Source organism: Lepidothrix coronata, unplaced genomic scaffold (assembly GCF_001604755.1).
Source record: "Lepidothrix coronata isolate B3197 unplaced genomic scaffold, Lepidothrix_coronata-1.0 Scaffold198, whole genome shotgun sequence".
NCBI lineage: Eukaryota > Metazoa > Chordata > Aves > Passeriformes > Pipridae > Lepidothrix > Lepidothrix coronata.
In genome coordinates, this window is record NW_016690378.1 from 1398390 (window position 1) to 1424311 (window position 25922).

Sequence of the window (25922 nt, forward strand, 5' to 3'; positions counted from 1 at the left end):
GGCTGTAGGCTCAGGATGCCCTCTTCTGTGTTAAGGTGTAAGTGTCTGGTTCTCCCCTGAGGAACATTCAGGGCTTGGCTGCAGCAGCTCGTGGGGGCAGATCCGACCTGGAACGGAGCTGGGGAGGTGGAGGGACCACTGGGAGCTCCAGTGAGGCTTCAAACGGTGTTTGCAGCACATCCCCTGCTCTCTGGGCTGGGCTGGTGTTGCTGGCAGGCTCTGAGGTGGCTGGTTCAAGGCTCAGTGAGTGATGTGTGTGCAGGCTGCAGGGGTGGGGTGCCCAGGACTGGCCTGGGGTCTCTGGAGCAGTTCTGCACAGCACTGGGATCATTGCACTGGGATCATCATAGTGACCTCGTGTGCTGCTGCTGCTGCTCCAGTTTGTGGCTGTAGTTGTCTCTCCTCTCACAAATAAAGATCCTCAACTCATGAGGCTCTTTTCTCCAGCACTGTGGGTTGAAATCTGCAGGAGTTGTATGGTCAAGAGCTGCCATTGAGAGCAGCTGTGTTTTCTTCAAGCAGCTGCTCAGTCTTGCCCCTTTTCCCCATTATGTTCCCATCTCATATCCCAGTGCGTTTTTCCTTTATCTTGCCATTCCTGGAGCAGTGAATGGTTTTGGGTTTGCCTCTCGCTCTGCCCCACACACAGGGGTGGTTCCCACCTCCCCAGTTTGGATCTGGGAAGGAGGTCAGGCTCTTCTGGGACTACCTGTAAGTGCCAGTTCACACACAGCTCCTCAGCCACTGCCAGGGTGAGGTTCTGGCTGCAAAGGAGCACTGACAGCATCCAGGATCTTGCCAGTCCCTTCCACATATGTATTCTCTCTTCTTTTTTTCCACCTTCCTCACTCATTCTCTCTCTTAGTGATGTCTTCTGTTGGCAGGAACACACTTGGTTTTGCCCAGAGTGAGATGGATCTTGAGTGCAGAGATAGAAAAGGGTGAGGCTGGATCAGTTCTAGGTGCCCATGCTGCCATATTTGAGAACATATTGACATTAGGGCAGCTGAAGCTCTAAAGTTGATTTTGGAACTTTTTTTGGCTGCGTTACTGTCTCGTGCAAGGCCTAAAAGAAACTCTAGACATGGATCTACAGAGTTGTTCTCCTCTAAGCAAGGAAAACAGCTTCACCCTTCCTATTTGTTAGCCCCAGGGTGGGTTCTTGATCTGACTTTGGGGGATGGGAGAGTTAGTTTGAAATTCGTGCTGTCAAAAATCCTTATACAGGAAGTGTTGTGGAGCTCATTTGTTCACTCGTGCTGGGAGGGGCTGGGGTGGCAACAACTGAAAATAAGAATGTTCTCCCCAGCATTTGAGGGAAGTTGTTTGTTTTGCAGGCAGTGGCAAGGAGAATGAAAGGATATTGAGGAAACAGAGCACAGAGATAAGGTCTCAGTAGAGGACCTCTTTGGATGACTTATAAAAATTCAGTCCACTTCCTAAGACTCCAGGGATTTTTAAAGGGAAAAAATCCCTCTTGTTTGAGATTTTCCTATAGAGGAGATATGAGGATATTTTATAGTATTAAATAAAGGGATCTGAAGTGTAATCCATACCTTGCACGGGATTCCTGGATATTCTGGTGCACTTATGCATTATTTTGGTGGTCCTAAACCGTGCAAACAAGTAAGATGATAACAAGGACTGTGGCTTCTTAGTCCTGACTCCGCAGCCTGCGAAGTCCAGCCCCAAATCACCCAACAGCTCTTGTGGAGGGAACTGCTTTAGGTAGCAACCCCTGGTGCTGGATTGTTCTCACGGCGAAAAGTCTGGTGTTGGCCCTGCAGAAGAGCAGAAGAGCTGCCCCTTCCCTCCTTTCTGGCAGAGCAAGTGGGTTTCTGGCTGCTGTGTGTGTGCAGCGAAGCTGGCACCGAACCCCTCCTCTGCCGGCAGCCGAGGGGAAGGAAAGCTCGGCGTAACCTTCGGTGTGTTATTTATTAGCACTTCGCAGCCCCCTGGAAAATGAAGTTTGGAGACCCGTGAGCCGATGGTAACGGTGAACACTGGGAAAAGCCCGGGAATCAGCAAATCCATTGTGTTGCGCTGACAGAAAGATACTGTTACAACACACTTTAGCTGCCAACTTGCTGCAGTCACTCAATCCATCACGGTGGGCTGTGGGATCACAAGCCAGTGAAACTCAGCCTGGCGTGTTATTTTAGTCTTACATGGACTGTGAGATAAACGGGGCATGAACCGGCCCCCTGGCAGGGGGTCGACCCCCGGCGCCCTCATTAAAGTGCCAATCAAAAAGAGTAATGGGAGGGGGGATGGAAATCTGGCTCCTCCGGCCCCGCACCGAGCGCGGTCCCGGCGACTCCAGCAAGCCAAGGGAAACATTTCCCCGCTGAACAGGAGCCAGCCCTCCAGAAATGCCTCCTCCCTGCTCGCTCCGGGTCTTGCTGGTGGTGGGAACCTGTTCCTTCCTGCTGGCTGGGCAGAGCAGGGAACGGGAAGGGTCATTGCTGGGCATCCCCTGGGAAAGGTGTGGATGCGAGGGATCATTGCTGAGCACAACCTGGAAAAGGTGTGGATGTGAGGGATCATTGCTGGGCATCCCCTGGGAAAGGTGTGGATGCAAGGGATCCTTTCTGAGCACAACCTGGGACAGGTGTGGATGTGAGGGATCACTGCTGAGCACACCCTGGAAAAGGTGTGGATGTGCTTTCTGTGGATACACAGGCACCGGGACTGTGTCCATCATCAGTCAGTGCTGTGTTTTCTGTCAGAAGTGGCTCATGGTTCAATATTGGTGTGTGAAAGATGCAGTGAAACCTCCTCTCTCCCCACAGCAGTGCAGTTCCACCCCCCCGAGAGCATCAGTGGGTTGTCTGTGTGTGCAACAAGGTTTTTAGCAGGGCCTGGTGCAGCAGGAGAAGCCACAATGGTTTCTAAGTAAGGGAGAGTAGTCTTAGACCAGATATGAGGAAGAAATACTTCACAATGAGGGTGGTGAGGCACTGGCACAGTGGGCAAGGTGTGAACATGGATTCTTGTGCAGTGTGGGGGTTATTTCAGAATTCCATGGGAACCTGCAGCAAATCGATCCTGCAGGAACAGGATGATCCTGGGGTGAATGTAGAGCTAAGGCTGAGGCACGTGAGCAGTGCTGAGGTGCCTGTCACTGGTGGCTGGTGCTCAAACAGGCCTGGGAGCTCTGCTTTGGCAATGGGTGCTTGTCTCTGAGACTCTGAGTGCACCTGGACTGCTGTGGGAGTTCCTGGGTGGCCTGGGATGCGTTCTGGGTGGTGCACAAATACATGTTCTTGTGCATGTTGATTCCTCTGGTGTGTGCTCAAAGGAGAGGGCAGAAAGGTATCTATGAAAAGAAAGAAAGGTGGGTGAAGTTGTTTGTGTCATGTGGATTTTTAGTGTTTGAAATCGGGAAGCTCAAGGTGGGGGAGTTGCCTCTTAAACCTGCTTATAAATGTCAGCTCTGCTGTGATCTCAGTGTGATTATGACCTTGGCAGCTGTTTATTTTTGCTCTCAAGGTTTTATCAGTAGCAGAGGGTTTCTCCAGGTGGATACTGGTTTGGTTTAAAATATTTTTTTTTTTTTTATGGGCAGGATGAGCAGTTGGGATTAGTCAGTGAAGCAAAATGTACAAGTAGTAACTGGTGTCGTGCTGCAAGATCAGAGAGTGACCACTGAGAGAATGGAATGAGTTTGTGCTGTCTCTATAATCCTTTGAAGCCTCTTAGTGCAAGTGCTGTTACACCACAAATACAGATGTGTCCTGGCACAGAAGGTAGTGCTGAATAGAATTTCACGTTTCTGGGATGTTCATCTCCAGTACTGTTTCCTCCATACTTTGAGCTTAAAATAAATCCTGAAAAAAGGATGAATGGAAGGGCCTAGAACTGCACCTTGGCAGAGGGGGAAGATCCCTGGTGGTGCTCCTGGTACTGGAGCTGCTGTGTCAGGGGTCTGACCTTCCCAAGAGCAGGCTGGGGGAGAGTCTGGGCCTGTGAATGGTGGGTCATTTTAAAGAGTTATTTGATTTTTTTTTTTCTTCCCTCCAAGCCTCCACGCAGACGCATGTTTTTTGCTACATCATTATTTTGATACCCGGTGGTTTGTTCTGCTGGTTGTGGGTTGTTTGCCAAGGGCCTTGGAGCAGCAGAGCTCAGGAATGGTGAGTCACCCTCCCAGGGCAGAGAAAATGTTTGCTTTTGCGGTGTCTGGAGGGCTGAGGGATGGCTGGTATGATGGATTTCTCTTTTATTTGTTACAATTCCTCTCCAGCTGCAGCGTGCAGGGGACTTTTTTTTTTTTTTTTTTTTTGTTTTTTTTTTTTTTTTTTTGGGTTTTTTTTTTTTTTTTTTTTTGCTGGCATTTTCAGAAACCATTGTTCTGCAGCTCCCGTAGCAGCCCTTGTCCTTTGGGTGACCCGGCCATTTATGCAAAATGTAAATGCACATGGAAGCTGTTTACTTCTCTCGTGGCCTTTCAGTGCTTTTGAGTCAGCCCAGAGCAGGCCCGAGGTACAAGGTTGTTTTTACCCACCAGGAGAACACGTTGTGCTGGGCCCAGGGGCAGGCACTGGAGTGTCAGATGCAGGGAATAAAACAAAAATAAACCCAAACCACAACCAGCAGACCCCGGGTGACACTGGAGCCTGATGCTCTGAGGCAGCACAAGCGTCCCCAGGCCCTGAGCAGAGCTGACCCAAAGCAGCTGCTGCTCCCATGGAGCTGCAGTTTGCTCCCTGATATTTGTATTTCTGGCCCAGGATGTGCTGTGGTTCTACTGAGCAAAACACCAGAAAAAAAAAACAAAACACCCGACTATTTTTTCCCCGGTGTTTGTCACTGGTTAATCAGTAACCTTTTCTTTCTGGCAGGAATCCTTGTAGGATTCTGCCCTCTCCTGCCTGTGAGGGACATGCAGGGCTGGTCCCAGTGCCCACCTGCTGCTGGGGTTGCCTCATGTTCTCCCAGTCCAGAAAATCTGCTGCTGGAGAACCACGAGAAGTCTTTGGTTCAGTCAAACTGCTTGGTGTCCTCTCAATATCTTCTCAGGCAGGTGGGTTTGTGCTGCCCTGAGCCCTTTTTCAAAGCTGTCAGACCAGTAGCTGTAAGAAATGGGCTGCAAGAAAGTCAAACCAGTAACAGGAGTGGGGAGGTGGAAGTGGTTTGTCCCAGCCCTGCATTTGATAAAATTAAGGATCATAATGTGGAGTCAGAGTGTGCTGTCAGCTGGAATGCTACAGCAGTACTGGAATCTGAAGCTCTGGGCACATTATTTTATTTTATTTTTTTTTCCAGAAAAATAAGTTCCTTCTTTGTAACAACTCTGCCTTTAGGAATAGAGGAGTTTGGAATACAGCCTTTGCTTTTCAAGAGAACTTTAAATGTATATTTGGGGTGTGTGTGTATATATTAAAAAAGTAGTATAGAAGCACAGACATGAACTGTTATTCTTTGTTAGAAGAAAAGTTGTGTAAGTGGACTTTGAGCAACTGTTGACTTAATTACGTGTTTTAAGTTTGCTTTTTTTTTTTTTTTTCTTCCCCAAATATCTGTGCAGCAGCCTGCAAGCTGAAGAGTGTCACTGAAACCTGCTTTTTCAGAGCCAAGTACCACAGGTGAATTCACTGTGACCAGCAGATTGAGGCAGGTTCCTCTGAGGAGAAAAAACAGAGCAAGGGCCTGGAGGAGTTGTCAGCTGAGTGGGCTCTGCACTGTAGGAAGCAGGTTGGTACTAAGCTGTGTTTTAGAAAAAGAAGTAAAAAAAAAAAAAAAAATATATATATATATATAGTTGGGCTAAGACCTTAAGGTATTTTACTGAAAATAGATAAATGTTAAAGCATCCTGCAAGTCCAAGGAATGAGCAAATAGACCCCAAATAGATCCAAAAGTCCTTGTCACTGGGAAATGTATGACTGTTTCTTGGGTTTGAGATGTGGCCCATTTAGCCACTTAAGCTTCTCCCCACAAAAATGTAAGCACTGCACTGCTCTGGAAAACAGCCCTGGGGACTGGAGCTGCTGGGATGCATCATCACAGTGATTTACTGGGAGTCTGCTCAGGAGCAGAGGAGGAGGATGTTCACATTTGCCCTGTGCTCATCTCCAGGCAGGAACACCTCACCATGGAGGTGTTGGAACCACAACTGTCCATGATCCAGGAATGATGTCAGTGGAAGGGGTATTTCACTGGGAACAGCCCCCAGTGAGATGCAGAGGGACACGGAGAACTTCACCCCTGGCTTGTGCAAAGTGTCTAAAAGTCACTGAGTTTCCTTTTTTTCCGGTTTCTTCTGTGACTTTAGGAAGTGATGACATTCCCTTCCTGCAGAGGCAGCACGTGCACAGGTAAGTTATCTCTGGGCAGGGGAATCAGACCTGACTGCACAGTCAGTCACTGGGGAGGGGGCAGGGGAGGCTCCAGCAATGACAGTGGTGACATTTCCCTGGATTTGTACACCTTGGCAGGAGCAGGGGATTGACCACGGTGTGCAGGGAGAGAGGACAGGAGGAGAGGGAAGGGGAGGAGAGGATAATAAAGTGGAGGAAGGGGGAATAAAGAGGACAGGAAAAGGGAGGGAAGGACAACAAAGGGCAGGAAAGATAGGAAAGGATGGGAAAAGGAAGGGAAAGGGAGGACAGGAAAGGGAAAGAAATGGATGTGACAGGAAAATAAAGGGGAGGAGAGAACTGGGGAGGACAGGAAAGGGAAGGGGAGCAGCGGAAAAGGAAGATAAAGAGAGGAGCTGCCACCACCCACATGTCACACGTGTCACTTCCATGTTGTGTGTGAGGCACCTCTTTCCCACTTAGAGATGGTTCTTCCTTCCTGCCCCTGCTGAGCTGTTATTTCACCTACTCTTTGTTACACTTGGAACAGGTTTTTTTACACAAATGAGATCCATTGTCCACTGTGGCTCCCTGAGTTCAGGGCACTCCAAGGGTGACTGTTCAACCACTGCTCTGCTGTTTGCACATCATCTCTGCATAAAATGGTTACAGACCCCAAGTCTCCATCCCTGTAAATGCTCAGCACGGCACAGAACTGCTCCTTGTTCTCCTTCCCCACCTCCAGCAGGCAGGTATTTAACACGAGTTCACAACTGGTTTCATTCTAACCTTCAGTACCAAAATACTCCATGTGCCTTTATGAAAGGACTTTACTTTCAAGTTAATCTTTTAAAGCTGCAACTCAAAGGTTTACCGAATAACTAAAGGTTTACCTTAAAATTTAGGTTACTCAGCATTACAGGGAAGTTGTATCTTCCCCCCAAAACCTGGCACCTCCACTGGACACTGAGGGCTCCAGTTCCTGTGGGTTTAAGGACACTCATTCCTCATCTTCAGCGTGGTTATGGTTAATGAGACAAATATTGATTTGATGTACAACGTTGGAAAAAACATGTTATTTTTATTATTTTAAAACTTTACTTTTGAAGATGTTGTTGTGAAGTCAAACAAGCTGGTGATTTCCTCTCCCCACCCCCTTCCAGGCACTACTCCCTCCAGCTCCAAACCCTCCCTGCATCTGAGAGAGGGGAAAACCTGAACTTAGAGATTCCATTTCCAAGGCTCCTCCCTTCAACTGTTCTAGAAACAAGTCAGAAGAAGGAGCCTTGAGGTGCAGACTGTGAATGCAAAACTGAATTAGTTAGTCCTCACTGTAATATTCACCAAAATGCAATTTTTGTTTAAAAAATAGAGGCTGACATTTCAGTGGAACACTAGGTCTCTGTGCTCTCACCTGTACTAGTGAGTTAGGAGAAAAAACCCCAACAAAAATCCCATTAAAGTACCCCAACCAATGCACCCTTCTCACAGTGTTAAAGCTCCAAACCAAGGCCACCTGTGCTCCAATAGCTGAAATTAACTCTTAATTTTAATTTTATGTTTTAAATGTTTATCTACTTTCCTGCACTTTGAACAGCAGTTTTCTCAAGGGAAAAAAAAAGACAGAGAGAGAGGAGGGCTCGTGTCAGGTAGTGCAGTACGACTCAGTAGAGCTCCTTTAATTTCTTTACACAGTAAACAGACTTGTATTTATACCAACACCCGCCTGCCCGCTCGTATTTACATGGACACTTGTACATATATACATGTTAGCAAAATACAGGGCTTCTCCCAGACCCAAAGCTTGAAAAAGAAAAGCCACCTCTCCTGTTTTCACTAAATACTAAAATTATATTTTTTTCCTTCTCAGTTCTGGCTCCAGCCTGGTGCTTGCAGGTCACTCTGGCAGTGAGGAAGTGGGTTTTCAAGAGTCCAGCTCGAGTTGTTCTTGATTTTCACTGAGTCTCAGCATCAGCTGCTGCTCATAGTAAAGGCTCTTTGCATAGTTGATTTCTTGAGACAGCTTTACTGCCAGGGCTTCTGATTTCACTTTCACCTGCAGAAAGAAAGGGGATTTTTGTTTCCTGCCATCAGCTAAAGCAGAAGAGATTTTAGGTTTGAAGTGAGGAACAGAAAGGTGTCAGTGGAGATCCCTGCTCAGTGCTGAGGCTGAGGAAGAAGAAGCAAGTGGAGCACCAGGTGCACACAGACAGGTACTCGAGGGTGAGAGCAGGAACATCTTACATATCTGAGGTTGTTTCCTTTGCTTCCCCTCCTACCTTTTATCTGGCTGCTCTGTTTGGAATGTAAACTGCCTTGGGTCAGGGGTGAGCTTGTAACTGGGCCTGTAAAACAGCCCCTGAGCAACTACTGTAATGGCACAAAAAGCCCTGTAATGGGCTTTAGAAGAGAAAGCCTTGATTAACTTTTATAAGCTTGACATAAACACTGTTTCCAGTCTTAGAGACCTCACAGTGAAAAAACACTACAAGTAGGAGATGAGTAAAAAGCCAGCAAAGTACCCAAGTTCCATTGATGTGGTAAAGTTAAAAGTCTTTCATAGGTAAACACATGTTTCTTCCTGTTACTTTTCTGCCTGAAGGAATATTTTAGGGTTTGCCTTTCTTTAGCTTTCTCAGGAGTTTAGGGAGTGCCTGAAGTTGAATATTAGGAGAAGGTGGCTGGGCACTGAACAGGGTGGCTGGGCACTGAACAGGCTCCCCAGGGCAGTGGTGCCAGAGCTCAAGGAGCGTTTGGACAATGCTCTCAGGGACAGGGTGGGATTGTTGGGGTGTCCTGGGCAGGGCCAGGAGTTGGACTGGATGATCCTGGTGGGTCCCTTCCAGCTCAGGATATTCTGATTCTTTGAACTCCCCACTCACTGAAACCTCACACAGCTGTTCCAGTGCTGACAGAGCAAACCCTTGGGGCACACGAGGGGAAGGAGGTGCCAGGAGCTCACCATAGGTCTCTGCTGGGAGGGGCCTGGCATGGCCACCCCGCTGCTCGTGTTCACAGCCTTCTTGGTGAGCTGGATGTAGACGTTGCCGTGGTCCTTGGACACCAGGCAGTGGTACAGGTCATCATACCTGACCTCCAGGAAGATGGCATCGCGGTCCGTGTAGTCCCCGCTCTTGAGGAAGTACACGGCCTTGGAGGAGATCAGCACACAGTAGCTGTCGATGTTCTCCACTGCTATGAAGCTGCACCAAAGGGAAAAAACAAAAATTATTAGCTTGGAGCTAAAACTAGCAAACTAACCCATGTCTTCACCTGTTTTGAGTGACCTCCAGGAGCGTGTCAGAAGATGTAGCAGTGTAACATGTACGACTCATCTGTGTTTAATTTAGGCAGTTTAAAGGTGGAGCTGACGAAGGACCCTCTCCCCTAGTTATAAAAAGATCATGCTGTAAATCAAATATTAGTGCTAAATGCCTGGCAGCCAGCTTTGGGCATTACAGGGGCAGATAAAAATGTCCTTTGACAAGGTTTAGGAAGAGTAATTTCCTTGCAAGTCCTAATGCTGAAGCTTAATTGCAACCAACTTCAGTTCCAGAGCTGCTACGTGAAAGGTGTGCAGACATTTATGATGGGAGCATTATCCTTGTCCACACTGTAACCCTCCTGTGCTTCCCTGGTCCCCCTTCAAAACACAAAATAAGCTGAACCTGCTGCTGGGATCAGTAGCAGAAAAGAGAAATTAGCTGTTTAACACGGGGTGAGAGGTTAAGCAGCAAACAGGTTTCCCCAGGGAGATTAGGCTGAGTGATGAATAGGAAGAGGGAGAGAAGAGTGAGTCAGGAATATTGAGAGTTATGATGGCTGAAAAGGCTGGGGTGTAAAAAAATAACCATAAGAGATGCAAAAGTGCAATGGATGTTGCACACACAAATGCTTCTCCCCCACTTCTGATTTACTACTGAAATGAGCCTCATTAGTGGGGTTTTTAAATGCTGAAAAATTCAGCAACTTGAATTTGAAATAATAACTGGATAGAATAATGGAGTGCTAAATAGAGTAATAAAGCTCTGCCAACAGCCCCAGGGTTGAAGCACTGCAAAAGGAGGATTCTCCTGCTGTCAGGCAGGTTCCCAATCCCTGCCTTCTGAACCACTGCTTATCCAAACCTGAGTGCTGCTGTCCTCAGACATCCTGCAAAACACTCCGCTGCCTTGGAAACCCAGGCAGTTTGTCACTACTCAGTGTTTTTGGTGGCAGAGAAGCCTCTCATCTCCAAACCCACCCCTGGCTCTGCCATTTAAGTAACACTGTGCACAAACCACTCTGAGCTGTAGCCAAATAAACCCATAGCTATAAATGGAATGTTAGTAGCCAAAAATGTGGCAAGAGGTCAGGTCATGGTTTCTTTTTGTGGTATGAAAGGGTAGCTCCAGCAATTTTGTATTCCCAGTCCTCTCAAAGACATTGTTCTGCACTGAACTTGCCTCTCCCTCCTCACTCCCCTCACACTGAGAAAGGTGCCCCCACCAATTCCAGCCCACACCGTCATCTCAGTGCTGACAACCAGCCTAATTACAGAGGGCCTGTTAGAGCTTTGCCAGCTCTACCCTTGGGCAAAGCTCCAGGATAGGATAAATGAACAGTGTTCCTTTAAGTAAAACAAACTGGGAAAAAACCAGGGAATTTCAGCTCAAAGGAGCCCAGGTGAAAGACAACATTAACAGAGGCCCGGAAACCAGCAGCTGCCCCGCAGTTTTCTACCAGAGTTCAAACACTTCAGGGGAAGGTTCTGCCTTTGAAATTAGTTAAATAGGATGGAGAGTGACATTTTTTATGGAGTGTCACAGAAAACTTAATTTAGACCCGGAGCAGCACTACAGCTGCAGGGGAACAGCCTGGCCAGGCACATCAAACACCACAGGGTTTCCCAGAGAGCCCGGATCCGACGGGGTCACGGTGCCACCGGGGACACGGGGACATCCACGGGGAGCAACTGGGCACCAGCAGCTCCTCCAGAGTCCAGGGGAAGCACCTGGGCAGTGGGACTGCAGGGTTGTGTCTGCTCCATAAGAACAACAGATGATGTATCTACTTTCCCAACAAGACTTTTACTGGTGTCATGTATATATTGTGAGGAATGGAAACAGAGGTCAGTGATTTAATGGAGAAGCCCAGAAACATTAGCTAATTTGTAGTTCAAGCTCTACATTTTGTTCTGAGTTTGAGTCATGCATCATTACCCCTCTGCTCTTGCCAACTGTTACTTTCTTCTCAGTGTCTACTTCTCAAAACAGGTATTTTTAAACTTTTCAGATACTACTGAAAGATACAACTTTTAAATTTTTTAAACCTATCTACACTATTAAAAATATCGCAAATTAATAAAATGAAAAATTAAATGAAACATGATCCAGTAGAACAAAGTAGAAGCAACCAGATCTCTGGAGAATTTGTGGGGTTTTTAACAACATCAGGAAGTAATTACACAATATTTTCCAGAAGTGAAACAGCGAGCCTAACTGGAAAAAAATGTGGAAACATTTAGTTAGAACAGTAGAGCAAGGTATTAAACCCCCTTTTATGGATTTAACTCTGAAGGAAAATATGCAAATAATCAGGTCTTTAAATGTGTTTCTGATTATGATACTAGGATAAAAGTCAGAGGCATAATTTTGTACTTATTTTCCATGACAAGAAACACTGTGTTCCTGCTGAATGATGTTCCTGATGGCAAGAGTCACAGTGAATGAACAGTGGGACTCGATGACAAAGCCCACTGCTCTGCTATGGATCTTTGTTGGTCACAAATTGCTCTTTCCATTCCCCCTGCCCGAGAGCCAGCCAGGCACAAAGACCCTGGAATGGGATGGGAACAGGATAAACCAAGTGTAAACTCACAGGGCCACGAGCAAGTGGCAGACTGCAAACTCTTCCTCACAGAACCTGGAGTGTCCCATGGCTTCAGACCTGCCCAGGGACACTGGGGACACTGAGGGACCCTGCTGAACTGGCACCTCCCTCTGCAGCTCCACCATCAGCAGTTCTGCCCCTTTGCCTTGGCACAAACCTTGATGGGAGACAGAACAGTGTCTGACACTCCCCACTGACCCAGCTGAGCAGTAACTGTGGTGGAGACCAGTAAGGGATGAATGCTGCCTTCAGACCCCCATCCAACAAACTGACCTCTCCTGTACAATCATGGAATCATGAAGGTTGGAAAAGCCCTCTAAGATCATTGAGTCCAGCTGTTCCCCCAGCACTGCCAAGGCCACACTAATCCATGTTCCCAAGTGCCACATCTACTTCTTTTAAGTCCCTCCAGGGATAGGGTCTCCACCACTGCCCTAGTGCTTAACAACCATTTCCATGAAGAAATTTTCCCAATATCCAATCTAAACCTCCCCTGGCACAGCTTGAGGCCATTTCCTCTCATCCTGTCTCTTGTTCCCTGGGAGCAGAGCCTGACCCCCCCCAGATCCCCCCTCCTGTCAGGGAGTTGCAGAGAGCAAGAAGGTTCCCCTGAGCCTCCTTTTCTCCAGGCTGAGTCCCCCCAGCTCCAGATCCTTCCCAGCTCTGTTCCCTTCTCTGGGAACACTCCAGCCCCTCAATGACCTTGTGGTGAGAGACCCAAAACCCAGCGTGTGTCTGTGTGCGTGAAGCAGTTTTAGCCCCTGTTCCCCACAGACACGACAGTACAAACAGAGCAGTTTAAATGGCTGTGTCAGTCAGTACTCACAACTCATCCTGGATGTTGTCTGTCAGCTTGAAGAGCTGCTCCTGTCCCTCTGCTTGGCTCTCCAGGTAGCGGGGCAGGAGCCCCTGGGGCCCCCGGCAGCACCGCGGCTTCCGCACTCGCTCCGCCTGCGTCCTGCACGAGAGACACAGAGGTGACCTGGGGCAGCCCTTTGCCTCCCACTGACACCTGTCAGCACACACAGCTCTGCTTATTTTGAAATACGAGGTGTGACAAAGCCTTCAAAAATCCAAGGTCTTCACAGACAAAGCACATGGATCCTGTAAGACCTGCTCTGGAAGACGTGGCACTGGGTGGTTCTCCATCTCCAAGAAGTGTCTGCAGTGGCTACAGGGCAGTGGCTAAATTAATAGGAAGAAGCAACCTAAACTGAGTCTACTGTCTGCAGACTTGGGATCTATTTATCAGCAGAGCTTTACTGATTTGACTGTTTCTTCTCAGTGCTCTACAGAAAATAGAAGTATATCAACCTAGAGAGAGCTCACACTGATGGACAGTGCCAGTAGACTGCAAACTGAAGGGCTGTGGAAACAGGAAAGTGCAGTTAAATTAAGACAAAAGAAAAAATCCTCATTAATTACCATCTCCATAGCAGGGTTTAACACACTTTACCTTTCTGAGTGTCTATTAAAAAATGGCAATAATAAAGGCACACACTTGAGGGCTGACAGACATCAGAGGTCAGTATTGGCCACAGCACTGCAGGCTTGGTTCCTCCCTGAGCAGTATTTTGTTAAAAAATAATACTCTGAATTCCTTCAAGCTCCTGGAACGCCCTGCCCCTCAAGAATTGTGTTACAGGCTGCCGAGCCCTGTCCCTTCCCAGCAGCATCACTCTGGGGCTGCTCCCTGCTATTTCATCCCTCTTCCAGGCTACTGCTGTTACTGATTTCCCAGCCAAATGCACCATTTTGGATTAGTGCTCTCTGCTTCCTATCCTGACTCTTTGTAAAGACCCTGCACGAGGAACTGCCTCCAGCCTTTCTGATCCAGAGACCTGGGCAAAGTCCCACAGACCATCACTTTTGCTTTTGAAGCTGCCCAGCATCAGCACACAGAGCATTTGCCTTCTGCTCCTTAGACTTCTTAGATACACCTCTCCTGCCCCTTGGGTTTCTTGGATATGAGCAGGATTCACCTGTACAGGTACAGCACTGTTGTCTTTCTGAACTTACACCAGAAATGAACAAACACCTGCCTGTTTTTACCTATTAAAACTCTTACAAATCAGTAAACCAAAGTATGTGTTTGCCTCCATGAATTGGAAAATGTTGAGGCAAAGTTCCAAAGAAATTAAAGAATTCCAACCAGTGTAATTCACATCTTGCTGCTTGTCCAACTTCTTAACTTCTCAAAGCAGGAAAAGGGCAAAATATCACTGATCCAAGAAGCCTCCATCAGCTGTTAAACCTCTCTATGCCACCCACAGCTTCTACTGACAAGTCTAAGGAGTGTCTGCAGCATAAGGTGGGTTTTAATGAACTATTGGCCAGTCAGTAACATTTTGCTGAGACATTTCCCATCCTGCTTTCAGGAAGGTTGGATAAGCAGCCCCGTGGGAGTGAGGAGCAGCACTGTGCAGTGGGTTTTACATGAACCATCCTTCAGATAAACATTGACCTATGCCACCTTCTCTGTGTTCTGTGGTACCTTGAGGAGGGATCTGAAGCACTGCAAGCAAGACTGCCCCAAAAGTGGGAATAAAATAGGGCCTTTTAATCCCATAGGAACTAGAACAACTGTGAACACTATTTTCTAATACCTGGCTTAAAGCAGGTCAGGGAGGAAGTACCAGTACTACAAAGGTACTGGGCACCACAGTGGGTTTCTGGAAGGTTTGGCAATTCTGAGCTGTGGTTGGTTTTAGGGTTTGGTTTTTGTTTTTAAATGGAAGAAGCACTTCAGAGTACAAGTACAGTGCTTGCTGTCCCTCCATGCTCAAACATTCATCCTGGTGATAACAGATCACTCCCATCTCAGTGATAAGGTCGGCAGCTTTCCAACCCAGTGCCACTGGTTCGAGCCTAAACTGCTTTGATTTAGTCCATCACCCCCTTGGCAAACTGCTCTGTTTGGTCTGCACAGCTAAAAACATTCCACACCACTTGATTTTTTTAATCTAAGAATTTGTTCTACTGTCTCAAGTTACGTTCTGTAAATAATAAGCAACGCTGATGAAATCCCCAAAGCTGCAGATTTGTAAAGCAGAGCGAGTGGTGGTGCCCACATCTGGGTCCCATTACCCAGGCACTCAGCAGATCTGCTGATTCCTTTTTAATAAGCACACAAAGGCAATACAAGGCAGGAATGCCCTCTCGTCTGCCTGGCACAGCAGGGAGTGGTGCTGCTGGATGGAGCCACAGAGGGCTTCCAGAGGGTGTTGGGAGCTTGAGGCCAACCAGAGCTGTGCCCTGCTCACAGCTGAGCCCTGGAGCTCTCATCCAGCTCACTGGGCACACTGGGAACCAGTGCACAGCCTTAAATGGAGGTTGAGGCCAACACAGAGCTGTGCCCTGCTCACAGCTGAGCTCTGGAGCTCTCATCCAGCTCACTGGGCACACTGGGACCAGGGCACAGCCTTAACTGGTTGGTGTTTGCTCAGCAGTTCCCAGAATCCTTGGGGTTCAGTTGACCAGTTTTAAGCCAGAAGTTTTGTAATCAAACAACACCAACCCACTGATGAAGGAAGTGGTCAGGTATTATTAATTATTTACCAACTTAGACTGAGAAAACTCTGTAAGAGACATCACAAGTTTTCCAGAATCCCCTGTCCTTGTTCCTTCCCTCCACATTCATCCCTACCAGGTACCCACCCATCAGGTTCACACCACCAGGTCTGCACATGTGATTCCTGCAGAGGTGCATAAATACACAGTGGTTTTGAGAACAGGAACTGCTACTCATCTTTGAGGGTCTTCTGGACCTAAAAAATTTCCCTGAAGTGTACCCAGACTGCCCTGACAGAAACCTTAAAAATAAAATTCAGAAGGCATCAAACTGTGCGTATCAACAGATGCTGGTCTGTTAAAACAAACCATCCCACTTCTAAAATGATTTAGAAATTATTTACAAATTTACATCTTTCAGTTTCCTCAGTATCACACCCAGAATAATTATTCACAATGAAACAACTTTAGGAAATGTAGCAACTTCTCCTGAGAGAAAAAAACAAGGACAAACCCCATGACTGACACATTAATCATTAGACTTTTCATTTAAAATATGTATCTGGGGAATCTCTCATCTGTCCTCTGGGTAAGAGAACAGCACTGGCAACCTCAGATCTGTTCAAAAACCCAAACCTGAGCATGGACACCCCAAATCCTGCACAAACAACAGCTCTCAGTGCAAGGAGATGGAATTCTGACACCTGAAATTAATATTTAATGGACCAGGCTCCTCACAGAGACCCCACCTGCTGCACCACCTGCCTGCACCCAAACCCCAGGGCCACACCTGGGTGTGCCCTCAAACATGGGCACCTTCTCAAGGGATCCTGGGCCCCAGGGCTCTCCCCCACACTCTCTAGGAATCATTTCCTTCAGCCAGACCCAGTTCATGCTGCCAAAACTTCAGCAACCGTCACCAGCAAAGGTGTGTTCCAGTCTGACCACCTTGTCAGCCCAGCCCAGTGAAGCAGTAACTTACTGGTTCTGGTACAGCTCAAAATCAGTCAGTGTTTCCATTGTAAACTTGTTTTTTCAGGTTTGCATAAAATTTATTGCCAAAAGCCTGCTCTGGGCTGTAACCTGGCATACTGACTTCCAGCCTGGGAACAGTTTTTATCCCCTTGTAATAATTACAAACCAACCTTAATTCAAACAAAGGAAAATGGCAGGTACTGTAGGAGACAATTTTCAATAGCTGCTGGCTTTTTCAAGAAATAATGTCAAACTCTTTCTTACTCGGCTCTGGGAAAAGTCTGGTTCCTAAATACAGGGAGTGCTTTGTCTGAGGGGACTTCAGTGCATTTCAGACATTAAAAGTGACTTAATCTGATAAGGTGATTCTGTGATTCTATCTTCTACCATAAAATACACAACTAAACTACCTGACACACTTGCTGGAGTACCAGACTGACCTGCACCTGCAGCCTTCCAATGGGATCACCATCCCATGCACATGAGGTCCATGAAATGCAGGACAGTGCTTGCATCAGACGTGATGTGAGGACACCAAAGAAAGCACACTCAGAAGTGCCAGAGCCAATTAAGTGCTGAACGATGTCTGCCTTAAAAACTGAGCTCCAAACTCAGCCATCACAGCCACCAGCTCCTGATGCTGCAGCTGTACCTGGGGGGCTCACGGAGAACAAAGGAGAACAGACGTGTGCCACGTCTGGCAGGGGCTGTTCTGCACAGCACACCTCTGCACAGCACCAAAAAGCCACAGTTTCCACAAATCTTTCCTCACTGGTGCACTCACTTTGTTTCACGCGCTGACCCCCTTGCAACGAGCAGGAACGTGCCCTGAATTTCCTGAGCAGCAGGAACAGAGAGCAGGATTTCCTGGGCCAGGTCTCAGCATCTGAGATTAGGCCTTGGGCCTCATCTCAGGAAAACCTGTGGCAGCCTGGATTCCATGTTCCCTGGTGATTCTTACTTCAAGGGCTCATTGCACTTGCCTCCTGCCCCGTGCTGAACTTTGGGGTGCAGTTCCCAACAGGCAGGTCATTGTCTGATCCCGGAGATCCGGCACAGCTCTGCCACGGGATTCACTCCCCGCTTCCCACACAGATGCTGTGAAGGTGTGTTCAAATGCACACACGGTGCCGTCAGCTGAGTGTTGGATTTGGCATCAGAATGTCTCCCTTAGATGCAAGAATGTGTAAAATCCCGGGCCAGACAGCTCCCTGCTGACTGCAGATCTGAGGAAGCTCATATGGGCCGTTGATTCCAGCGAACGCATGGAATATATTGTGCTTGTTAAATGTGTTCCCAAAATGCTCGTTTCAGGCAGAAACATGCAAATAAATGGTGCCTGGGGTTAAAACCTCCCACTTACAGTCAAATCCCTCCTCTTTGGAGGGATCTCCCAGCTCAGATGCTGCAGACCTTTAGCTGACCCGACGTGCCTTTAGGAGGATCCAGTGTGCTGAAGGAGCAACTGTTTATCATGGAGGTTGTTCCTGCCAGCTTCTTGGAGATGGAGCTCTTCTCCCCCTTCCCTCTTCTTTTGTACACCAGATCAAAACCAAATTGAGAGCTATTCCCTGGGTTTATGGCTGTACACAACCTCATCGGGCTCCGAGTTCAAAAGGAAGTGAGAAGGGGTTAAGAGACATGACTTAATTATGGCATCCATATTACAAATCCAACATGTGCATAAGGTGTATGTGCTTCTATTCCAGACAACTGCCTTGCACTGACAACAGCCATACTCTGGGCATCAACCTCTGGCACTTCCTTACAACCCCCCTCTGCCTGGAACAGCTGTGCAGCAAAACCCACACTTTTCCAAGCACTTTGCCATCACCAAGCTTAAGAAGTTGACAAAACCTAACACTGCCAACTCAGCTCCCAACTCCCCCCAGACTCTTCCTGTGTGGATCACAGGAATGGCTACAGCTGTCACCTTAAAGTTTCCTGTCTCAAAATTATGTTCAAAAATGCTCCCATTCACCTTCTGACTTGATGTAAAAGATTCTTAGCAGGGATTTCCTGCAAACACCAATCTGGAAACAGGAGCTGAACATGCCTTAGTGAAACTAAAGTGCCCAGGCCATTACACTGCTGAGCCTCAGGGCACTGTGGAGGGTTTGAAATATTAAATCCTGTCTGCTGCCAGGCAGGGCCCTGTAGCAGCTGGAGCATTAGTCTTGTGTCTGTGCTCATAAAATCCCAGACTGGTTTGGGTTGGAAGGGACCTTGAAGCTCAACTCACTCCACCCCCTGCCACAGGCAGGAACACCTTCCACCATCCCAGGTTGCTCCAAGCCCCATCCAACCTGGCCTTGGACAATTCCAGGGAGTCACATTTATAACAGTCCCATCAAACCCCATCCATGCTGGCCAAGCAATATCCAGTTGTAGTAAATGCAAACATGGTCACTTCACTTTGAGTGTAAAATACTTGGAGTATAACAGAAATGCTTCCACATTGTACTCCTGCCTTTCTGGGAAACCAAATCCACTTTGGGGAAGAAGAAACCAGGGGCCCTGCCCGGCACCAGGACAGTGACTCTGGGTGTGCATGAAGGACTGTGTGAATCAACTCTGATGACTGGATGTTTTTTCTCTTTCAGACCCTCCTTTTATACTTCTCAGCTACTACAACTGGGGATGCAACAGGCACAGCAAAGTCCTCCAGCACAAACCTCACCCAACAAAAAGCTACTCACAAGGTTTGTTTTGATTTTTAAAGTTCACAGATGCAAGAACAATTCAGATAGGCTGGCTGTACTTACAAAACTGATAAAGAGCATTCCACATGTTAACAGCAACATTAGGTGAAAAAATTATCTATAAAAATACCAGCCACATGCTAAATGAGGTGACATCAAGGCAATAAATAGCTCCATCTGTATGAAAGAGTTTGCAGAACAACCCAGAAGACGTCCCTGAACAAAAAAAGTAACTCTGGATAACGCAGCGCTGAAAAAAAAAAGCACTGTGTTGGATTTTTTTTTTTTTTGGTTAAAAAAAAAATAAAAAGATCAGTTTTACATATTTTTCTGCGATCACTTTATAAATCTGCTGCACATTAGAAATCAGACACACATGTATGTTTTCCAAGCACAGCGAGTCGAAGGTTTACATTTTAATAGCGAAGTGCCTATTTCTGAATGGCAGCAGTGTACATTACAGGCAGTGTGAGAGGGTTAAACAGGACAGCCTCGACTCTTTATAAACTTTTGCCCTCTGGATATGTACTCATTGGCTGCTGTACAAGACTCGAGCTGTATTACACGCCTTAACGATATGGTTCAACTGTCGGTCAGGCTCGGGGCTGGCGCGGGGCCAGACCGCAATCAATGGGACACAAACCTCCCCCTTTCAGATCATCACGAAGGCTCATATTATCTCCTTTTTGTCGTGCTGGTTAAATTTATGGAGCAGAACCCCGAAGCTGCATTCCTTGGCCTGGGCCGGCCCACGCGGGCCTCCCTTTGTTTGGTACTGTAAGGAGCGTGCTTTGGAGGATTGCGGGGTTGTTAGTTCAGGCACTGACTGTTTGCTCATGACTGAAATGAAAAGAGTTCAGGGGAAGGGCAAAAGGACAGCACAAGTGTAAAACCCCATCCCAGCAGGCCCTGGGCTCCCATCTACCGGCTCCGGAGTGGGACTGAACACAAAACCTCCCGGTAATGACAGGGAAAAGTCTGTCTAGTAACAGGTAAACAGCCCTGAGAACACACCTCGCCCTGAGCTCTCCTGCTTTTCAAGTAAGCCTGTAATTGCTGCATAAATATGAACCCCGACTAAGCTGGCTTAAAGCACTGCTCAGAAGTGGTATTAGTTTTAAAGCAATGCTGTATCTCTTGGTTTGAAAATAAAACCTGTCAGTGCGAACCTGACCGGCTGCACGGTTTAATATTTCCAATGTTTTAAACACGGGGAGTAACCTCAGAGAACCTGCTGCCCTGATATTTAGGATGTAGCAAGGAATTCTAGTAAGGGACAAAATGACTGGAAATACAGCATGGAGAGAAGATCTTAATTTTGTCTAAAATGGGTATTTCCTACATCTTTATATTTGGTCTGAGGATGGAAAAAGTCCATCTCTGGGTATGCTCAGACACTCTCTACTCAAAGCTGATTACTGTGGTAATTAAAGGGCACTTCTTGATGCAGGTTACAAACTGAAGGATGTGCAGAAACCTTTAACATAACCTCAAGGCAAAATCCCCAGGAGTGAAGGCAAATGGAAAGCCAACTCGACAGACTCTATTCCAAATCCACACAAGAGAAGCAAATCCATACACGGAAATCCCCAAGGACTCTCCCTGGTTGTGCAGGCAACAGAAGGTGCCCATGGACTCATTGTTCAGCACACAAAATATCCACGCTTACCTCCATCCCTGTTAAGACTAGTAAGACATTCCCAGGAATGGCCCAGACCCGTTGTACCAGACTTCACCCCTCTGGCACCAGCAGCAGCTGTGTCAGGCCAGGAGGTCACACAGGGGAGCAGCTCCTGCCATTTGTGCCTCAGAAATGAGTAAATAAACAAATCCTATACTCCTGTTGCACTACACCGGTTTCATCTTTCCTGCTATTTTTGTGAACTGAAAATCCTAGAAAATGGGCCAGAAGATTATGAAAACCCACAGAATGTGGATGAGATGTCTGTCAGCCGTGGGGCTCGAGCCCGACGGGTTCTCTGCAGAACTCAGGACATTCCAGCTGGTTTGAATAAAGCTTTTGTTCCTTCCTGAGGTGCAGACGCTCCCACCTTATCCCACCTCATTCTGAGCAGGCAGATCTGTGAATGGAAACTGCAAATAATTTATGGCCCAGTCTTTGATGAATTTGTACTTGGTTCTGCTGATGCTAATGAATGAATATAATATTTTTTTTCTTTTCCAAAGACTCTCCAGTTCTATTTTAGGAGGCACCACTGCAGGCTAGTTAAATCAGCAGCTCTCTGGAATTGTTTCCACCCAAGACAAGTGCTACACAGAATACTCCAAGACAGCAGCATCCTTTAGCAGAGATTCTGTGATCTAAGAACCACATGAATACCAGAAAACATGCAACAGAGTAAAAGGTGTTCCTTTTCCCTTTTGGCCTTGGCACCCAAAACCTTTGGCTGAAATAGAAGATAATTAGACAGAACATGCAGGCTCTAGAAATACAAATATTTCCAGAAGACATAAAACTTTCTCCCTGTCTAGCTGCATTCCTTTGAGTTAACAGCTAAATACTGTGAAGTGGGCACACTGAGGAAGAATTCCACTTTGTGAAGCAAATGCTTCATGTCACGCTAAGTTTAAGTAGTAGAATAAATCTGTGGTAAATCCAACAAAGGATTTATCAGCTCTTTTCAGAAGGAAGTTCATAATTACTTCTATTTCTGATGGACTACACCAGGCCAACGTGACAGTGCCTTGGATTTAACCAAACTGGAAAACATTAGTCACCTACTGCAAAAGTCTGTGTGTCCCAAGAAACTTCTCCATGGCCTCCAGACATGTTGCACTGGAAGGGAGCAAGTACTGTGACCACAACGTCCATTTTCAGCCATCTCTCTTTTCACACCAGACCAGCCTAATACAACACAACACCTTTTCCTCACTACTCACACCTTTTCCAAAGCAGTGAGTGCCCACAGTGCCATCAGGCTGGCTCTGGTGTCTGCTCTGAACCCAGCCTAAGCAGCAGTTTAACCCTGGCTGGGCACAGCTTGCTGGGTGCAGCACCTTTCCCCAGGGCTGGAAATGCACCTGCCCTTAGAGATGAACTTACCAAGGCACAGGTAAATATTTTGGGGTTGTGGAGACCACCACAGTAAGAACTCTGCATTCACTATCTTTATGAAACTATTTGTTGCTATTAATGAATGGACATCTAAAGAAAAACACAACTTCACATTTTATGCTCAGGTAACTCCTCAGCATTGCTCACGTCAATGTTTTCCATTTTCTCCATCAGTCCTCCCCTCACAACATTCCCTTCCAGAGCCTCTCTTCCCTTGACCACAGTCTGAAAGCATCCAGGGTGTCTTTCTGCCCTCAAATGTCAAGTTAAATACTAATGTTTTAATGGGAAACCCTTCTTCCTCACAGAAGAGCTGCTGGGATTTAGGATGACAGCCAGTCCCTCACAAAGCCTCCCTCTTTAATGCCAACAGATGTGTCACCAGTGGTGAACCCAGTGACTGCAGTTTTCTTAAGCCAGGTTTGTGTTCAGTTTAATACATTCTGTCACAGCAAAGCAAAAAGTTACATAAGTCTTAACTAAAGGTTTAGCCCTCCCTTTTGGAATTTAAACCATCTACAGCTTCTTTGCTAAAAGGCAGGGTGCACAAAACCCCAGAGGCACAATGTGAGGGAGCTGCAATGAACAGCCTCAGCAACTCGAACCCTTGGGCTTGGAAAAGGGTCTTTTACAAACAGGTAAGGGGGTTGTTCTGAGGTTTTCCTCTCTCAGCCCCTGCTACCCCAAGTCTAGCTCATAATCTCCAGAGGCTCATCAGTGTAACATATGTAAAGTGTAAGACCTGTATGATTAAACATTGCCTAACCCATAATTGCTTATTTTTCCCTTAAACCTCCTATTACATAAAAACATTCCTATAGAGCAGATGTGAAAAGAACCACATCTATATAATATTAATGAAGGATTATGTTGCTGCTGTAGGTCCAAACACTGTGGTTTTTACTTCCACTCCTTCCAAATAGTTAAACTGAGTCAAGGTCAAAAAAGGGGACAAAGACAACCAACTCTAGACAACTGAGTGCTCCAAATATAAATGGTCTCTGGTTTTGCAGTCTCTTAGAAATAGTCTCCTGGAAACATTATTCAGACATACAGTGGGTATTTGCAATAATGCACAAAAAAACATTAAGAGTTTGGTACCTGCTGTAAAACCAATCCCACTCAACCCTCTAAAAAGGAAAGGGAGAGGGATATGTCAGTGCAGAGTTTGGATTCTCCAAATCACCTGGACTTTTGCTGGCCACAAGCAATGGACAATGTATTGTTCTAGAAACTCTGACATTTTTATACATGTGGCTTTAGAATTATAGGCTCTGCAATAAAATATGATTAAGCAAACTCAACGTTTTAAAGGTTCATCTTTCTTTTACTGCATCCTGTGGATTAAAAAAACCCCATGAAAACTACATGTATCAGAGTTATTTTCTTCAGTCATGCATTGCAAATTCTGCTTTATTGTGAAGAACAGAGCCTGTGCTCCCAAGGAATTGTCCTTCAGCTCTTTGTTCCAGTGGGGGAAGGCAAAGGGAACAAACTGTGAGATTTCCAGCCTGTCAGTGCTGGAGGAGGGCACAGAGGAAAAACCTGCTCCCTGTATTTCTTTCTCACACACAAGTTCTTGGGTTTAACTCCACTCTCCTTTATTTCTAAAGTCATATCCCTTTCAAAATTATATTTTTAATTCTTGAAAGAATAAGTTTTATTAATTAAAGATTGACTTCTTTATGATTAGCCACTGTATGAGCACGTAGAGCTTCAGAAGTGCAGTGAAATGCAGGGTGGAACTGCACTCCATCCTCAGTTCTCCTGATTTTAGGAGCTCCAGAAGAGTCACCACAAGTCTCAACTGCTTGAATTCCTCCCATGGAGCTTTAAGAGGAAGTTGACTTTCCCCTTAGGAAGAGTGAGCATGCAAAGCAGTCTTGACAGGATTCCACTCCCAGGCAAAGAATCACTCGAGCCCTCTCTGACAAAAAGCCCTCCTAGTTCCTTGATGTACAGCATGAGACGTGTGCACTTCCCTCATCTGAGTCATTCCTTTGCAAAGTAAAACCTGAGGAGAACCAAGAAACCCCCCCAACACATTCCTACAGAGAGCTACAGAATAGAAAACCAGAGTTACAAGTACAAGCCAGAAGTGTCTCATGGCAGATAGAAGCACTCCTCGAATAGGCAAAGGGAACAGAGAACCACTTTCTGTTTATGCTAAAGGACAGCTTCATTTATTTAGAGATCATTTCAGGTTTTGGTGCATTTTCATAAAGAAATGGATGTTTTGAGATGAAATCAGCCTGTTTTGAGGTGAAACGTGCCTGAAGAGGCACAGGGCTGCAGTTTGGGGAACTACTTCTCCCACAGGGAAATCCACATTTACTGTAAGTAAATCAACAGTGGAGACACTTCAAGAACAGTGCCAGGTTCTCCAAATGAACTACAGCAAGTTACCAGTGATAAAATAAAACTTAACAGAAGAACACTGAGCAGGTGATACTTGTCACAGAAAAAGAAGCATCTACTGAGGTGCTGAAAAATGTGCAGACAAAAACCCAGGCTTGCTTAACTTCAAGGATCTAGTGATGTGAAACTAAATTTGGAGGACAAATAAGGAGGTGTTTAAAACTCCAGTGAGGACAGTGAAGTACTAAAGGACCTGAAGAGGTCAGAAACATGGCAGGAAATTAAATGGGATTCAACCTGCAAAATTGCAACCTGGTTCATCTGGGGAAAAATAATCCAGAAGGCAAATATTAAATGACAAGGAGATAGCTGCAAAAGCAGTAAAATAAAACAAAACATTAAAAAAAAAACCCTCCTGGGTTGGGAAAACAGCAAGCAGAAAACTAGATATCCATTTGCAATGTGATAGGGCAGTAAAGGCAGCCAACACAGTTCTGGATGGCTTGGAGAGCACAGCCTGGCTCTCTTTTCACACCACACTGATGGCAACCTGCACACTGGGGGGATTTCAAAGCTGCTCCATAAAAGCAGTGGAACAACCCAGACAGTAACAGAGGAATGTAAACCCATAAGATCCAGTTGGACAGAGACTGAGGATGGGAGGTTGGGCTGATGCTGAGGAAAAGCCCTTGGCTACAGCTGTGCAAGGGCTGGGACAAACAAGCTAGAGCAAGAGAAAGAGCTCTAGAGCAAGAAAAAGGGACAAACCTGCTCCAAGATTATAGGGAAGACCTGCTATCCCACTGGGAAAAGGAAGAAAGGATATGAAGTCACTGCTCAAGTCATTCACTGATTAGAGGGATAAATGTATTTTCTCTCTGGCTTTAAGCAAATCTTAAGAAGGGCTTCCCAGGAGAATAATGTCTCCTTGATGTGTGGCCTTGAAGTGTGGCCCATAAGTGACTGATATTGCTGTAAAGACTCTAAAAGTCAGATCTAGATCAAGTCCAAGGTCAGGACAGAATCTGGGACACATGCAGAGGTTCAAGCAATATTAACCAGTAAAACCTGAGAACCTTGAGAATAGACTCTTGGCAGTTTATTTTACCTACTGCTCCATACAATTAG

At 46.4% G+C, this 25922-nt stretch overlaps 1 protein-coding gene and 1 long non-coding RNA gene across 8 annotated transcripts in view; one reads left to right on the forward strand and one right to left on the reverse strand.

Moving 5' to 3' along the window:
- Positions 1 to 1962: 1962 nt before the first annotated feature.
- On the forward strand, positions 1963 to 7496 carry LOC108505714. Of its 2 annotated transcripts, XR_001877583.1 has the most exons (5): positions 1963 to 1990; positions 4025 to 4136; positions 5531 to 5697; positions 6086 to 6320; positions 6853 to 7496. It is a non-coding gene; the product is annotated as an uncharacterized LOC108505714 (long non-coding RNA). The 2 variants fall into 2 exon arrangements; XR_001877582.1 differs by lacking the exon at positions 6853 to 7496 and having other exon boundaries at positions 6086 to 6429.
- A 660-nt stretch (positions 7497 to 8156) lies between these two features.
- The window catches only part of VPS13D (vacuolar protein sorting 13 homolog D), a 93200-nt gene continuing 75434 nt past the window's right edge, over positions 8157 to 25922 (reverse strand). For all 6 annotated transcript variants that reach the window (XM_017831973.1, XM_017831972.1, XM_017831971.1 and 3 more), the window contains 3 exons: positions 13000 to 13131; positions 9265 to 9505; positions 8157 to 8358 (listed from right to left, as the gene is read on the reverse strand). In XM_017831973.1, the coding sequence (XP_017687462.1) occupies positions 8227 to 8358; positions 9265 to 9505; positions 13000 to 13131 (505 nt within the window). In that variant the 3' untranslated portion in view covers positions 8157 to 8226. The remainder of the gene's footprint in view (positions 8359 to 9264; positions 9506 to 12999; positions 13132 to 25922) is intronic.